Source organism: Ornithodoros turicata, chromosome 10 (genome assembly GCF_037126465.1).
Source record: "Ornithodoros turicata isolate Travis chromosome 10, ASM3712646v1, whole genome shotgun sequence".
NCBI lineage: Eukaryota > Metazoa > Arthropoda > Arachnida > Ixodida > Argasidae > Ornithodoros > Ornithodoros turicata.
In genome coordinates this window covers 18,705,088-18,722,571 of record NC_088210.1, presented here as the reverse complement: position 1 = coordinate 18,722,571, position 17,484 = coordinate 18,705,088, and the positions used below count along the sequence as shown (strand labels likewise).

The 17,484-nt window shown below is 45.4% G+C and overlaps 1 protein-coding gene across 6 annotated transcripts; it reads left to right on the top strand.

Annotated features, from left to right (window-relative positions):
• The first annotated feature begins 13 nt into the window (after positions 1–13).
• Positions 14–16,115, top strand: LOC135370790 (protein yippee-like 2). 6 transcript variants are annotated; one of them, XM_064604638.1, is made up of 6 exons: positions 1,191–1,539; positions 1,626–1,692; positions 3,123–3,355; positions 5,357–5,400; positions 7,015–7,123; positions 12,068–16,115. In XM_064604638.1, the coding sequence occupies exons 3-6, from the start codon at positions 3,254–3,256 to the stop codon at positions 12,155–12,157; spliced, it is 345 nt and encodes a 114-aa protein (XP_064460708.1). In that variant the 5' UTR covers positions 1,191–1,539; positions 1,626–1,692; positions 3,123–3,253; the 3' UTR covers positions 12,158–16,115. The 6 variants fall into 6 exon arrangements, with proteins under 6 accessions (XP_064460704.1, XP_064460709.1, XP_064460708.1 ...); XM_064604637.1 differs by having other exon boundaries at positions 1,191–1,548; XM_064604636.1 differs by having other exon boundaries at positions 1,191–1,548; positions 1,612–1,692.
• The last annotated feature ends 1,369 nt before the right edge of the window (positions 16,116–17,484 follow it).

Sequence of the window (17,484 nt, the reverse complement as noted above, 5' to 3'; positions counted from 1 at the left end):
CAAAGCGAGCCCTTTCGAGCCCAACTGCGCAGTCTCTCGCTTGCAGAACAGCTGGTTGTCTCGCGATCAAAACAAGCGTGAGCCGTTGTGAAACAGCCTTTGTCAGTGCCTAAATCTGCAGGATATTACTGCATTCATCTACAATTCACATGCAATTCGACATCCTACACATACGGGTAAGCGAAAATTTACTGTATAAGGCGCTGTGAAAAGATAGAGGGTGTTTTTCTCTGTAGTGCGGTCAGGCCTTTCTTTGTTTTCGTTTCGTCCACTGCGATGTTGCATCTCTTGTGGCGTGAAAACCCTTATACATACTGAGGGTGTCATTTATTTGAGCAACATGCGAGTCTCTGCTTTCCTGTTTGCTGTAGAGGGATTCATGTTACGAAATGTGCCCATTCTTCATCTACACAAAGGACCGTAGTCGTTTGCTTGAAAAAGCAAAAGATGTCGCAGTGCAAAGCAACTTGCAGTAACTTCTGCTGCAAAAGATGTCGTCTGAGTGTAAATTCACTTTCTAGCCTTTAGGATGGTGTCAGTTCTTGTCTGACTTTGCATCTACGTAGCATCCGCATGCTTACTGCCTCGTTATGGTCACCACCTAGGATCTCTGTTCTGCCTAGGATAACATCTGAAGTGTTCTCTTTACCGGACTGTGACTACTTGGCCGTGCTTTTCGACGTGCTTCGAAAATAATGCGTGCCTTTTCTCAACTGCGCATCCTGATGGAAAAGGAACAAAGAATAAAGAAATAGGCGTACGATTCCTATTTCATGAATGGTTGTGTAACGTTTAAGTTAGACGATCGTAACGTGTAGATTAACGTTCATTTAATAATGCGAGAGGCGCTATTTCAAGTGCTGCTCAACGAACAGCTAATTCCAGTCCCGTGCTTCAGACAGCTATGATAAACACACCATTCGTCCCCTGCATGGGAAGGACGTTATCACGAATGTGTATCCCACAACAATATGTCTTTAATATTACGGTAATGAGTACTGGCGTTCGCTTTTCAACCTCGCATGTCTACCACCATCAGTGCCTAGTATTTTCCGCGCCGCTCTCGACCCATACGCTGTGGATCGTTATGTAAACACAAACATAGCATTCGATCTGTCGTGCATGCGACCACTGTCATTCCGGGGATTAGACACCCTTGGTATTAGCTCGTTGTCTCCTCTCACAAGTGGCGACTGATGGTCTCAACCGCTTTTTTGGTTTAGCACGGTTCTACGGTTCTGCTCGGGTCAATTCATCTGGCAGAACCTGTTTCGTGCAGCATTTGTCTAGGCCTAATGATGATCACTTCGCAGTACTGCTTCGCTCAGCGCAGTACAATCTCTTGTTGACACTCCTAACGCGGTTCATTTTTTGAGCTGGGAATAAATGTTGCACAAGGATACGTAGACATGACTTCGTGCGATTCATGCCCATGACTTCGCGTCGCAAGTGTCAGCCTTCGCTGCGTTGTAGTAAACATGTCGAAGAGCGATGTGCGTGCTAGCGGAACGGCGATTACTAGCTTACTTGAGTGAAAACGTGAGTGAAGTAAGTCTGAAGGCACATTTTGGCATAAACGAGCCCTGTCATTTCTAACTGTTAAACGCGCAGAAATGGACATGCAGGTGTTCCCGCCTTTTCGCTGGTTAAATGCGTACCGTGCAGTACAGTACACAGAAATGCTCCACGCAGGTAAGACAGTTACAGAAGCTGCATTCGAGTGATTGTGAAAGTCGGCTGAATGAATTTGTGCTTGCGCCATGCTTGCTCTCATTTCCAACTTTCTCTTGTCGTTCGTGGGTCAAACTGACGAAGTGGCACAAACTGTCGTAATTCAGCAAATAGGACACATGAAATATCTTGGTTTAAAACGTCAAAATTACGTTAGAATGTTGAAAAAAATGTCAGCAGAGGGGCATCTGGGTATTTGCTGTTTGTGTACAACAAAAGGGATGAGCAACGTACTGAATTGGGAAGCACTGTGCTGTATCGCTGTAGTAGTTTATACCTGCTTCAGCGTTTACCGACACCACAATATCTTCAAAGGCTGCACGATGAGGAACATCCAGAACTCAGAGTCAGGAGTAACGTTTTTGACTAGTATCGCTTGTGTGTATGCTCGTGCTTTTGTGGGGCCAAATAAATCGTATGTTGCTCAATCAAATCTGTAGTGATATGGCATTTTCTTTGGCGGTCAACCTCGCTACGTTGTTTGGAGCATCATCTGTATAGTCGTAAGAAATGAAATGAAAGAGTAAGAAAATTAAATTTTTTTTTGGCTCATGAGAACAAACAACAAGCAATATTTGATCCAAGCGGAAACGAAATGGCCGTTGTAAACCATTTTGCTTGCGTCACACAATGCGAACTTGATACGGTGCAATGGAATTTATGTAGCTTAATTAGCCTCTTCCACGAAAAGAAACCACAGCAGCTAGAAGAGACGCAACATACGCACCTGTGACAGCACATGCCGATGTGCCCCGATGTAAGCCTTCCATGCTCTTGCACATCGCACTAGCACATGTGGCATTGCATACAGTATTTCATAAGTCACGCGTGGACATGACAATTGAACTTGACTACGTATCATGCTCATACTAAATCTGGGCTGGGACTCTGCTGTGTGTTCTCGATCGAGAGAACAGTTTGGGAGGGGGGGGGGGGGGGGATGCTGATGCCAGGATGCCCGGCCCGACGGCTCCATCCTGGGCCCGGCGAAAGCCCGAAGAATTTCTAGGTTTTTCGGACTGGCCCGAGAAATTTGTGGGCTACCCGACCCATTGTAGCGGGCTGCAGAAGTTGACTGTTGCTAACTAACAGTGGGGTAACACGAGCTCGAGCCCAGCAATGTATGAGCCCATCAGGCCCAAACCCAAGCCCAGCCCAGCCCAGGCCCACAAAAAGAAGGCTTTACCCGGCCCGAGGCTCGGGCTTTCGGGTAAGCCCGTGCAGTGTTCAAGCCTTAGGTAAAGGTCAGCCTCAGGTCAGGCCTACAACCAACCACGCTTTTTCGCTCGAATTTGTTTTACAGGCATTGGAGGTTCATGAGTTTGTGTCGCCCTGTTTGTAGCTTGCCTCGGCTAATTCTCGCTGTTTACATTGACTGATTGGCGTTGCAGGAGTGAGGGCCACGGAGTGGCTATCGCGTGGCAGGAGCGTGGTCCTGGGTGATCAACCCTGGCGTAACCCTGGCTGGTGAGGAGACATTGGTGCTTCCTGGCCCTTCAAGCTGACCAGAGGCCCTGTCAGGATGGTGAAGACCTTCCAGGCATACCTTTCCAGCTGTCACCGCACCTACAGTTGCATCCACTGTAGGGCCCACCTGGCAAATCATGACGAGCTCATTTCCAAGGTATAATAGTTTTATCTTTCTTTTGTGCACTCTGCACAGCAGCCTTTTCAATGCTAGTGCCCAAATAATGAACCACTGTGCTAATGCAAATTGTGTCCACTTTGCAAATCGCATGCCCCGTCAAAAACTTCATGTACTGTGGTATATTGTGTTGTTCAGTGAAAATGTTTCTTCTTAGTCTGTGCTATGCATTAGAGTACTCATCACTTGTTGCTATACTTCTTTGAGAAGTTAATTTCTACAGGCCAACTCTGCCTACAAATCTAAAAACAGCCGTAATTAGCCTATGCGTGTACATGATGCCATCGAGTCGCAACGTAGTGTGCTCACATGCCAAGAACTGTCGTTTGTGCACCGATCAAAGCCAACATACCTCGATTACATTTACATTCTTTTAAGGCAAACATGTAAATCTGCTTTCCTCCCTGCGTCGTCTGCCATCTTCTCGCGTGACCCATTCTCAGTGTGTGGACTGCAGTATCCACTGACGGAGATATTCCTGTGCTCTTACTTGGTCTCGGAGTGTAGTTGTAGCTAGAGTTTTGCGCTTGTGGGTGACATAACATATTTTGAAGAACTGAACCTATCAGACTGAACTTCTCCAAAGAGCTAATTTCCTCAGGCTACTAGTTATGCATGTATAAGTTCCACGTGAACTGGTTGTTCGTTCCTCAGTTAAATTATTTATATATTTATATATATCATAACATATAATATGTATTACATGTGGCTTCTGAATACCGGTTTCTGAATACGGTTCCTATCAGACAGAACTTCTTCAACGAGCTAATTTCCTCAGGCTACCAGTTATGTATAATAATAACTGGTGTAATATAATAAATATAATAAATAATGGGTGTGTAATATTTTATGCAGCGTAGTTCACTTACAGTTAACCTTGTAAGAGCTACATTTCTGAGAGTACTTGCTAATCAAGCTGAGGCAGCATTATTGGATACAGACATCGTGCGGCCACAGTGTCAAACAAGGCACGTAGTGTGGACTGCCAATAATGTCAGGGACATTACGTTGAGCGGCAATGCGTCGATGATAGCCTTTTCAACGTTGTGTTGCTGTAGAAGTGTGTTGTTGGCAAACCTGCTCTGTTCAATATAAAGTTTTACCTGTCCAGTACACTGCAAATGCTCCAGCGATGTTACACATGCAAGTTTATTTACTTCTCGTTGCACCTATGCTGACACTGTCTGACACCAAAACATTCCAATGTGCCACAATCATGTCCCAGTCCACCTTGATCTCTGTTGAACCATCACTTTTATACATAAAGATACGGGCGCATCAGTTCTGACATAATTATCGTGTATTGGGCATTTGTGACCATTAGCTGCAACAAAATGTGTCAAAAGATTGCGTACACTAGCGTATGTGTATCTAACGTTGTACGAATGTTGCACCAGGACTTTCCATTCTGGAGAAGACATCATTTGCCCTTCAGTTCCTGTTCTGTTGTTTGTTTGGGATTTCAAGAATGAACAGTTAATAGGTGACTTTTTGTCACCTACACCATTTGTATCCTCCTTGTCCACTGTCTGCTTTTTTGTATCGTGCTTTTTTTGCTAAACAGAAAAGAAAAATGACAGTTGGAATCATTTGTTGGAGCAGTATTTTTCATTAGTTCCGTTTGGGTTCTGTTCCAAGATGGTGGAACGATATCGGTGTAGTTCAGTTCTGGTGTGAGAAAAACGTAGTGGTACAGTTCCGACTCAATGGGGCACCCGTATTTCTGTTATTTATTTGCACAAATACACACTGAAATACTACGACAGAGGCCATAAATTATAATTCTATAGCCGTTAAAAGATGCCAATTTGGTGAAAGCATGCTAGGCCTGCAATACCACATAACCAGCAGTCATTTGGTACGCGTTGACAGGAGCTGCAAATAGCGCTTTCAATGCACGTTATTGTGCCAGCAAGAGAATTTTGTGTTATTTCGTTGTGATGTGTGCGAAAACTCACGGGGAGTTGTTTTTGATTTTAGTCATTCCAAGGGAGTCAAGGAAGAGCGTACCTCTTCAACTCAGTGTAAGTGTTTTGGTATAACTGTCTTGGCGTATGAATGTCATGGCCATGTATTTCCGCTGGTTTGTAAGATTCTCACGAGATGACGCTATAACACAGCAGACAGACCAGACCAGAAGACAGACGTTAGTCTCTCAACTTCTGGACAACTTCTGTATGTACATACGATTGAATGGTGTCCAACTACGAACTTAGGACGAACTTGTGAGAGTTGGACACCTGCCATTCTGAGCTCTGTGCTAGTGAATCGACGAGGCACTAAACATGATGTTCTATGAAATTATCCTGAAAAGCTTCAAGAAAACTGCGGTTCCTTTCTCGCATTCCACCGAAGAGCGGACACTCTTTTGCGATAGGATCATGACTCAGGTGATGATGATTAGAGCCTTGAACCTGAGTGCAGATACTCAGATGTTCAAGGATAGAGCAGTAGAACGTGTCTAGCATTCTTCATCTTTTCTTTTCTTTTTTTTTCTGATGTAACTGACGTACACCCCTTTCGATGGCCCAACTTTTTCAGGCAAAAGAAGTGCGCTAATTATGCAAGTAAACACAGTAGGTGCTGTACGAGACTTTTACTAGCAGTTGCACGTTTACATTCCATTTGCAAGACTTGTAAAAGCACTTCTTGGGCTGGTTCCAGGTGTTATTGTAGTTGACTGTTGGTTATTACTGTAGACACAGACAGTGGCAAGGCTCAGTTTGTAATGATTAGAGAGCGGATTTTCAGGCACTAACGGGAAACGCTCTTCACCGCATAACACACTCTAGGCCGACCAACGTCTTCCGATTGGTAGGAAAGTGTGGGCCCCCCGTTCTCAGCTAATCGGGAGACAGAGCGATATCACCCAAGATGCTGATTGGCCTACAGCATGCCATGCAGTCAAGAGCGCCCCCTGTTAGTGGCCAAAAATCCGCCCTGTAGTAATGATGCACTCTCGCGCTTAGGTCGAGAAGAGGTTTGCCGAGTTGTTCAAATTTGAGTGACTTCAGTGTCAACACTGATATGTGGGAATACACATCGAATGTGGTACATATACACAGAGGGTGTCTCAACTAACTATGGACAAAATTTTTGAAAAACAGGGACACGTTTGCAATAACTGGCGGCGTATTCTTCGTTAAGTGTTCCACCTTTTGGTAACAGTAGTGTCCTTCTGGGGTGGTGCCTTAATTAATTTTGGCCAATTAATTTGCAGCTAAAGAACAAGCCACAACTCGCGTTCTTCCTCCCCATTTAAGGGGAAGAGAAAAGCGCATTTCTAGGGATGTGACAAAAATCAGCTCAAAATCTGCGGTTTTTCCGCAGCCATTTCCTCTCGCTGTATTGGCTCGATCCTCTCTGTGAAAACAGCAATGGCATCAATGCATCAAGGGGAGTAGATTCTGTCATTGTGCCGAATTTCCGTTTTTCATGAGGTTTCAGGAGGTCGCTGACGCGGACATAAGGAGGACCACTTAACACACGATACGCCACCAATTATTGCAGTTGAAAAGAAAAAAAAAACATGCATTTCCCATGTATTTCTTAAATTTTGCTCGTAGTTAACCGAGACGCCCTGCATGTTTGTTTTGCCTCATCACGATTCGCTCTACATGAGTCATTGTTCATTTCAGAGTAAACGTTGGCTGTGGCCCTGCGGAGGAGCGGTACTTGTTAACGGGGCTTCACGCTGTGGCCGACATCTACTGCGAGTGTTGCAAAACAACACTAGGCTGGAAATATGTAAGTAAGGACTGCTGCTCTGCCACCATCTCTGTAGTGCAGCGGGCTCGCATCAGGACCACGACCTACTAGTTTATATCTAGGGCCTGACTTTTTAGGGTTAAACCCGTATCCGCCCGATATTTACCCCCCGAACAAAATCTGTAAAATTCGGGTTTAACCATAATCTACCCGAAAACATCCGGGTCGCGTGGCACACTCATAAGCGTCCATTAAAATAAAGTTTGATAACATTGCTAAGCATTAGTTCCAAGTTAAGACAAATTTTTATTAAACAAAAAAAAAATCACCCGAATACACCCGAATTCCTGACGACAGAATATGCCGTAGCAGGATTTAACCCGAGTACACCCGAATTTTCTAATGAAAAATGTCATTTACCCCCCGAATTTGGCCAAAAATAAAACCCGAAAAAGTCAGGACCTAATTATATCCACCGTGTCATAGGCACTCCTTCCCAGCACCGCATTAGGAAGCTAGCAGTGGCACTACGCATCAGCCCGGCTATTGCTTCCTCAGCTTCTACAATACTTTATACTTCAGCTTACCTTAGTATTTTTGTACAAGCGGTGGATCTCCCATGGAAGATGTTGCATTCTAAAGTTGGCTGTCATCATCATTCTACGCGTTTTCATAGAGCTGTTTCTGTTGTCCACTAGACTAGTCGTACGTCCACTTCTGCGCGTTCAAAGTTCAAATTTTCGTTGTCCAATCACGATGTAGATCTCTCGGGCCGATTAGTAGCGGATCGTGTGGACTGGCTCCTCATAGGGGGTTGTTGTTTTTGACATGGTCGTTATAATCTAGTAGGTCGCGATCGGGACATACCCTGCTGAGATTAGAGTCACTAAATAGGGAGCAGAGTAGCGACACTGAGCCACGCCGGCGAGCGAGACCGCCATATTCGGTTCGGCGCGGCTGCGTCGCCTAGCAACGGGGCGCCAATCTCCCCTTTCTCCAGTGGAAAACTGCACGCAGTCGAGCCCGCCCGCAACCGAAGAAACCAGTTTTTGGATGGAGGGGACTCGAGATGGACGGCGTGACTGCACGTCCTTGGAAGGAGAAATCACGTGACACTTTTGGCCCAGTCGAGGGCACTGGACGGCGGCTCCGGCGCGGAAAAGGAATGCGATACTCTGTACCACTATTTAGTGACTCTAGCTGAGATGAGCCGTCTGATAGCACAAATAAATTACACTCAGTGGCGACTGGCAAAATGACCGAATATTACGTGAGCCTGGAAAATCGGACGATCGCGAAATTAAACTTATTTCGTCACAGCTGCACTAAAAAAGCCTGTAATTGTGCACTGCCGCATGTGGTACCTGCATGTGGTGATATCCGTCCCCACACCCAAAAGTGCTGGCGCCGGAAGCCCCCTGTGCACGCGTGCTGCCGCCGTGGCGTCACCCAGTGGTAGGTTCAGAAGTCTCGGAGCAATCTTGCCCAGGATTCCAGTTAGCAAGCCAAATGGCGGTTTCGAAGCTGTTGCCGTAGAGGCATTTACTCGCATAATTTGCGCACCCCTAGTTTACCGCTAAACGTGACAAGAAAACAAAAAAATTCGTGTAAGTGGCGCACCCGCGTTTTCGCGCGCGGATCTCTAGCACGTGCGTCTCGGCGACCGTGGCGATTACTTTTTGCAACGCCGTCAATGCTACCGAAGTTCGTTTGATTTGCGCACATTTTCGGGTGATGGTCCGCTGACGTGATGGACGATACTGGCACCCAGACTGCAAAAATGTGGGAAGAAACGCTGGACAGACGTGCTATGACAAACCTTACAGCACAACATGACAAAGTTGGCAAATATAGCGTGCTTTCGGTTGTCATGTGCGCAACGTGTGGCAATGGTGCGATGGTTTTGGATTTAAAAAATGTGCGTCTTATACACGAGTAAATACGGTATTCCGTAAAGGGAGACTCCGTACCGAAAACGTGTTAAAGTAACAGTGATAACAGACACCAATCCGTACTGTATGATGTTTCAGTGGACAAAATTTCTCATCCCCAGGTGGCACAGGTAGTTAGAAAACGAAAATTTTCCTTCGAGTGATTCGGCACTCCTCTATGGAAGAGCAGTCGAGCAACACTGGGCTTCACCTCACCGGTATTCTTCGTGTGTGCCTTTCTGTAGGTCCTGTTCTAACAGTAGCGAGTACTTTACAGTGAAATTGAGGAAGCAGATGACTCGTCATCCATGTCGCACCAAGAAGTTACCGAGCGCGTGCCCGAAACTGAGTAAACAGCCGACGGCCCACACGAGACTACCCGTGACATCACGCGATGTCCAGGAGAGCGCCTTCTGGAGTTTCATTTTCAATATAGACCTCGTCGCGTTACTCTCAAACCCCCAGTCTCCGTGCGCTCTTTAGCCTCGTTTTCAGCGACGAAACAACAGGGGTGGACTGCCAAAATCGCTCTCCCCATTGGGATGAATACTGATGGCCGCCATCTTTTATGAGTATGACTGACGATAATGTAACACTCCATATAACTAGTCATCCGGTAAACATCTGAGTAGCGTAACAACATTCGAAAGATGAAGGAAAAATAAGATTGCTTGCTTCCGCGTGCGATATGCGCAGTTGTCCGATGCAATGTCTTTTCCACACCGGTTCGAGAGCGGGAGAAGAGGAACGGACACGAAAGTGAACGAGAACACACACGGGAAAATGAAGGAACTCTGCAAACGGCAGTCCACAGGGTCACAGTTCCTGTGACTACCACGGGGTGGCAGCACTAATGGTGGTGCCAATTCGTTGAATCGCGTTTTTGCGTATAAGCTTCCCAGCTCTTTTGGCAACTAACGAATCCCCAACTGCCAAACCAGCTTTGTTTCTCATTCCTGAAGAATGTACACCGCACTTATTTACACAGTCACTATAAGAATTTTGAATTGTCCCGGAGTGTCCCTTTAAGTATGAGGAGCATCCGAAACCGCGTGCTCGTCCTTTTGTGTGTTCTGTTCCTCCTCACACTCGACAAATATGTTGCAAACAAATCTATTACATGCACTTGCTTGTCTTCTGCCCCTGTGGTTAACAAGGGTTGTTTGATAGGTACGTCAAACAGCGTGCAGGTGGCGATACAATAAAGAAAAGTATTCCTTTGCCATCTTGTTCCATCCTTAAGAATAACGTCATTCCCATTGCGCTCTACTGAGCAGGGCACAGGGTAACGGGCATGTCTTCGTTATTGCTGCAATGTTGCCGTTTCCTGTTTGCGATATCAGCCATTCAATTTAGCTTCCATTACCATTTCAGCTGATGGAACAGCTGTTATGGGGCTGCAACTAAACAGCCCTTTTCAGCTATGTCAGCACCCATTTTTGCCTTAGTGTTGCTTTGGGGGTCACGCGTGCACACAGGTAATGTCGCTCTCCCAGGATCCAACAATTCTGTCGAAAGATGTTTTCAACCTGTAGAGTGCCCTGCTAAAATTGAGTCTGGCAACTCTAGACGGATTAGACCTGCTTCCCTCGTCCAGTGGCAGGCGCTCAGTTTTGAACAGTACTGCCATCCCACGGTGATGATGAAAAAAATCCTAGGTTTGGGTCCTCGTGCTGTGCCGTCGAGTCCGTTGTGTAGATATCTCTCTGCGTGTGTTTGCTCGATGAGTTGTGCTGTCTTCTACGAGTGAGCAGTGGCTGCACACGTCATCTGCTGCAGCCAGTTTTGACATTTTCGAACAATTCTTCCTGCCCTGTCTTCCACCATCGTTTGGACACTCTTTCACAGTATATTATATTGGCGCGTGATTTTCGTCACGCTCTCGTCTGCAGGCATCTCGCCCATATGAATTCGTTTGTGTGGACACACAGTTCTCAGCAGCATATCCACTACATAAAATAATAAATGTGAAGAAAATATTTACCAGAAATGAAGTGATAGTGATGGGAACACAGCATTGTAGCATCATGGCATAATTAGAGCCTGAAGTTTCCGGGAAATATTTTTTTCTAAATTCAGGGGGTAAAAATCGGGTAAATAAATGTGTGCACTAAATTTGTGCGAATTCGGGTGAAAAAACTGCGCGTATGCTAAATTTGGGGAGAAATCTGGCTCAGTTACTCAAACTAACTGTAGTGATTTGGTACAAACGGTAGTGTAACTGCATTTGCTTCCAAAAAAGCGAGTTAATGCATTCCTACAGGCATCCCAGTGAGGGGAATTTACCGGGTAAAAATCGGGTTTCACCCTAAAGGGTGAACCTTCAATTCGGGGTGCAAATTCGGGGAAGAATCGGGTAAAACCCTAAAACTTCAGGCTCTAGGCATAATCTCCTCCATACTGTTTCAATGTCTTGTTGGACAAGACTGCTGCACCTTCCACTTCGAGCATGCACAGCGAGATAGTGTGCCATTGGGAAACAATGATCCTGGACGGTCCAGGAACTGTGTATTCAAGTGTGCAGCATTCGCCAGGATACTGGAGTGGAGGACGGACAGAACGTCGTAGGTTTTTGCTGACACACGCTCTTCTAACCATGGGTAATATCGTGTGGCTCAGCCACAAGATATAGCCGTAGCAGGCAACAGCACTGATGGAATCCCAATATTCTGGCACCTGTGCAAATAGTCAACGTAAAAGCGGGGGAACTTTTGCCCCATGAGCAGTTTTTGCCTTTTCTTTCACTGGAATATTCCATGGTTATGTCGCTCATGTGAGTACATGGGAACTGCATGAGGATAGATTCCTATGCTGTCACCAAGATGGCATATAGCTGATTGAACTCTATCCCGTTTGTTGCCCATACGCTGACTTGTCTTTCAAGAATCGTGTTAGGGTCTGCCCACAATGCGTAGCGACACAGCTGTCTCTGTATTTCAGCTGCGAGTACCAAAGGTTGAGCAACTACTCTGAATTTTTTTCTTCTTCTTTGTGCTAACTGAGGGTGGAATTTGAGGGAGGTGTAGTGAGCTCTATCGTTTTGTTTTTCCAGGAACATGCCTTTGAATCAAGCCAAAAATACAAGGAAGGCAAGTACATCATTGAGCTGGCACACATGATCAAAGAGAATGGGTGGGATTGACAACACGCCCCCCAGGGAGGGGAAACATCCCTTCCTGCGTCTCCCATTGGAGGGGAGCCCGGAGATGGAGCTCTGCAGCAGTTCTTCCCTCCTTTCTAAGCATCTGGCTTCCACACGCAGATGCCTCGCTGGCGATGTTCCGTACGTAATGAGGACTCGCGACTTCTCTGTGCCTCAAACTGTGTTACGAACGACTGTGCTAGCAATGCCGTGCATTAAGTACGAACTTGCATTAAGTACGAACTTGCATTACTCATCCTGGTCACAATAACTGAAGTGTGACGCGAGCACTAACCTGTGGCAACACTTGGCGGTGCAGATCTTCTAGTCCATGGGCTGGTACTGTCCTGCTACTGCAAGGATGCCCCTCTTCCCACTGAGAAGAAAGGAAAAAAAAAATGTTATCTGTGATGATTATAACTGTTACCTAGCGTAAGGGTTGTATGTGGTTGTCCTTGGGCATGTTGTGTTCAGCCTGTACCTATATTTCTTCTGTCCTTTATTTGGGATAGTTTTGCAGTGAAAGTTCTCCACAGCTGGTTCTTTTGAGGGTACCTATTTATTCGTCGTGTCTCGCACGGGTGATCGCGCGGGGAGGGGGGGGGGGGGACGACGCTGTTCCATGACCGTGTCGGTGCACCCGTTGAGCGTGGCAAGAGAAGTTGCACCGTGTCTACCCAACTTGTTTGTAGCTCAACGAGGAGTAGCTTGCGGAGGAGCCTTTGTTGAAGGATAGTGTTGACGACGAGAGTACACATCGTGGTATGTCTGAGTGTTGCTGGTATGAAACGGCGCTTGATGGTCCGAGAAAGAATGGAAGTTAACGGGCACCCTAAGTTTTTCTATGAGTTAGAGGTTTTACGTTACTGGTCGTAATTTACAGCTATCCTTTACCGGACAAGAGCTTTAATATTTTTTTGTTGGTAGCTACGTTCATTTGATGTGCAGGATGTACATTGTCTTCTCGTTACATGCAGTACAGCGACTGCGGAGAAACTAAGGACTGAAAATTTTTTCCAGGGCATACCTATGCTAAAAGGAATGCAATGTTATTACTGTATTACCCCAAGTAATGCAGAACACATGCTCAAGTACTGTGCTGGCTGGCAGCAGCTGAAACATTGTACACCCTGTACTTTTCATAGACAATCACTGACAAGCAAAATTGCTAAATACATGCTTCTGCGTTTTCATGCCCACTCATTATACCACTTGACTGACATAGTCGACTTACAATACAGCACAGTGACAAAGAGTTGTGATAGTTGTCCGAGGCGGTACTGCGCTGGACCTGTGTTATAGAGATGTTTTATTTCGATTCTCGGTGCATGCTAATATGCTGTGTACGTGTTACTATACTTCTGTTTGTGTGTCCTGTTCTGGTGAATGAAGTTGTGGATGTATTTTTGCACAAGTACAGATGGTCTCTGCAGCTTTAATGTACCATGGTGTGCAGAACATGTATATTTTATATAGGCACATCTATCAGTCATTATCTTCATGACTTCGCACTTTTTCATTCGCAGTGTCCGTGACAGTCTTTTTCTTTTTTACCCGACACACCCGCACGGGTTTCAGCCATCACCATCGCTCTTGTATGGAAGTAGCCAGATTTAGGCTAACTTAGACTTGATATATGTACGTATAACATTTTGAGGCACATTTTTTTTGCTGCAGACTTTTTGGTAAAACGTTTCATTTCCAGTAGTTGAGTGTCTGTGGGAACGTGAGAAATTGCAACATGCGCAGGAGTAGCGATAACTTTTCGGCCACATATTTAGCTCGAAGCAAAGAATTATTTGCACTTGGTTGACTTACCTGTGTCATGAAAATTTGGTATTTAATCGTACTTCTTTTTTCGTCGCTTAACTCTTCAAACCTCTCTCATTCCTAGTGAGGTGTAAGTAGACCCTTGTGTTTTCAGGATCTGAGCTTTTCTTCCTTTTTGTCAGGGGGATAAGAAGCGGGTTTTATTCCAGGAGCAATTTTCCAAAGCAAATTTCCAGGCAGAAAACCAAACATGAGCACTTCTTGCATTTCAAATGAACACAATATGCCAATCAACTCTGCTGCATGCTTTTGAATGTTTTTTTCGGGTTTTACCGCAAGTGTCGATGACGCGAATCTGGACAGGAATAAAGACAGGTTTTACTGGGTTCAGCCCTAGGACACAAGGCTCTAGGTTGAAGCTATGGTTATTGATAACATTGATAAAATACGGCCATTGATAACAACACGCATGGGCCAGTGTAGTTGAAGAGTGAAGCAGTGATTTACAACATGGGCGTTTCATACACTTTGACAGCGTGTCTGTACCTCTTGTGAACGCACACTATGGTATGGGTGAACACATACTATTGTGGAGACGGCCAAACAGACCAGCTGGAACTTCTTTCTGCAACGGCCCACAATATTTTTTTAAAAGTAAAACAAGTTGTCAAGTTATCTTCGAGAAAATGTGTGCGGATGGTTTGTCGAGATGTGCCTTTCTCTGTTTGGTCTCAATTTTTTTGCACTATTCGTTTGTTGAGGCTCTTCGGTTTGGTAGTTGTAGTGACCACCGAAAAATTTTTTTTTTCCTTTGACAACAATTAACATTAATTCATGTAGCCAGAAGTGTCTAGCTTTGAAGGTCACAATACCGGATCACAGATGGGAGAAAATTTTTTCTTTTTTTTTATTGTGACTTTCAAATTACTTGCCACACATTTTGCTTTTGTTTTGTCAAATGCATTATTCCTCACCAAAGAGAACACAGAACAGGATGCTTGAGCACGTTACAATTTGTGAAATCCAAGGCACGTCGGAAGTACTGTTGGTGACCCACTGTTGTGAGCATAATTCTGCATGTGATTGCTGTGGAAATGCATGGAAGCAACTAACGTGTATAGACATGGCCTGATTGTGTATAACCTTGAATATGAGTCCCGGAAGACTAGCTGTCTGTACACAAGTGGTGTTCTGATATTGCACTGTGAAAGCACACGTGGGGTAGGCATTTCTTGTGGTATGTGAGCAGGTCCAGCGCCACCTTGAGCAAACAAGGCCTGATCGGTTCAACGACGTGACGTAGCCATTAGGAGTCTGCCAATCACGGCATGCTTTCGGTGGCTGTAGCTGTGGAGACAAGCCGCAATCAGGTGCATGGGTAGCCACTGGAAGCACGCAGAAATCTTGTGTTTGGAATCATGTTGTAGCGATTAGCAGAAAGCAGACGACATCAGAATTATATGGTGACAGTAAGCAGGAGCAGTCGACTGATTTTGATATTATAGTTGTCTACCACATTCCACCGTCATTTAAAAAAACAAAACAAAAAAGCACTGGTTCATATCTGGTTCCGGTTTCACTTTAATGAAAATGTGAGCTAATGTACCTTTGCAGAAACTGAAAGTGATGTTGTGGCTATGCAGTTGAATTTGTGGTGGTTCGGAATATTCTTCACTGTGGCTCTGAACAACATGCGAAACTATGTGACAGCATTTGTATATCCCTTTGTGTGTGGTTGAGCAGGCTTTCTGAGCCTAGGTGGCGCTGGCAGGCTTCGTTACGTGATATCTTGTTTGAGATGCTCTGAACTGCAGGAAGGACACTTCACACGTTGTAGTACAGATTTTGTGGCTTTTACTTAGTAACCCGATTATACTTAATACGTACGACATGCAGCCCTTCCTGGTGCATAAATGGAGGCTCAAAAAGCTGATCTAGAATAGCGTGGCTCTTTTTTTTATGCTTGTGCCATGCAACCAGAAGTCCGTTGTGTTTCCTTGCGAGCAGTGAAGGAGGAATTGTTTATACTGTCATATCTTGTCATGTCATTAACATGCCTAGGCTCTCATGTCAACTAAACTTTGACACAAAGAACTTGTGTTAGGTATGGCACCTCAGTGTGTATATATGCATATATTTATTCTCATGCTGGAAGTATTCATCAATAAAGTGTGTTTAGTTTTGTGAATCCTTTCTGTGCTTCGGATTTGCAAGCAGGGTAAACTGCCGTAGCCCGACGGTCCTAACCAGTTAACATTTTGAGGAGCGGGAGAGATTTACGGACGTTTGTCACGTGTGTCTGCTATATGCAATGGAAGTGGGTCAGTTCTCTGCCCAGCTTCCCTCTTTCCCCTATTGCGCGTGGAGAAACCTCATTGGCTCCTCCCAGATAAGGGGGTAACATTTCACGGTGAGGCACACGTGGTTTCTCCAAGCTTTACCCTCTCCTCTGCGCTCTGAAAACGCATAAATGACCTTTGCTTAGTATCGTTTTTATCAGTGGTGCAAATTAGCATAACCGATAAATAGCAAACTGTGTAGGAATTGTCCCCAGTGCGTAACATACGTTCCAGGTGTAAAATGTCTGCAATCCGAAATGGTTTATGAAACAATTTCCAGTTTAAATGGAAAGAACGAACGTATAACGTACGAAAAAAAGAAAAAAACGTACAAAGTGGTTTACCAGGAGAACGTTATTCGTGAGTACAATGCAGAAAGTCGAAACCGACTGCATTCACCTAATCCCAGTTTTGCGTCCAGGTATGCTTTTGCAAGATTCTGAGGAAACGAAATAAAAGTTTGTTCCAACAACCTGCGTGACATATTGATCACCGCCATGACATGCGCGTGAAGATAAGCTGCACGGCTGCGTGCCTCAACATCTTGCTTCGCGGCTTTAGCCGCTTCAGCAATTCGAGTTGGCAACATTGCACTGATTATAGCAGAAAAGTGGAAGGCGCCAAATGCAATATTTACCTTGCCAAATGTGCGTGTGAAGTGTGTGAGAAGCAACGACCGACAAATGAACTGATATCTCGTGCACCAGCGACAACAATGGGGGCAACCGGAAGAAAAGCGAAGCGCAGTAAGTTTTCAACGTTCAAGCCTGAAACGATTGCTCAAATCTGCTACGTCGCTGGCGGCACCTTTGGTACATCTGGTAAAGGGACCACGGCTCTGCCATAACTTTTTCCCTGTTGCTGATTTGGCCCCTTACTAACAGGGTGTGCGTTCTACGGAAACAAGATACCCCGGCCATTCTGCTGCTTTCACTCCGCGGGGATGCGGTGATTTGCACTGGAGGACCTCGATAATCCCGGTTGCGAAATCCCCGGTCTAGAAATTCACTACGACATAGCCATTTAGCCACTCAAATTCACGGGTTTTCAATGTCTGAGCAAGGCGTTTTAGCGAACTAAAGCCACATTTTAGCAGCCGTTAGGCTTAGCGGGGCGGACACGAGGGACATTTCTGCAAGACATTTCGTAGCAGACGACAGCGCCAATGGGGTAGTCTGCAATGTGCGTAGTATATGCCGCTCCCGATATTCCGGCATC

Excerpts from the sequence above, each read along its gene's own strand:
- LOC135370790 (XM_064604634.1), top strand. The coding sequence starts at position 3,254 with ATGGTGAAGACCTTCCAGGCATACCTTTCCAGCTGTCACCGCACCTAC. Across the intron at positions 3,356-5,356 it reads ATGACGAGCTCATTTCCAAG|TCATTCCAAGGGAGTCAAGG; the intron begins GTATAATAGTTT and ends TTTTGATTTTAG. Across the intron at positions 7,124-12,067 it reads CAACACTAGGCTGGAAATAT|GAACATGCCTTTGAATCAAG; the intron begins GTAAGTAAGGAC and ends TTGTTTTTCCAG.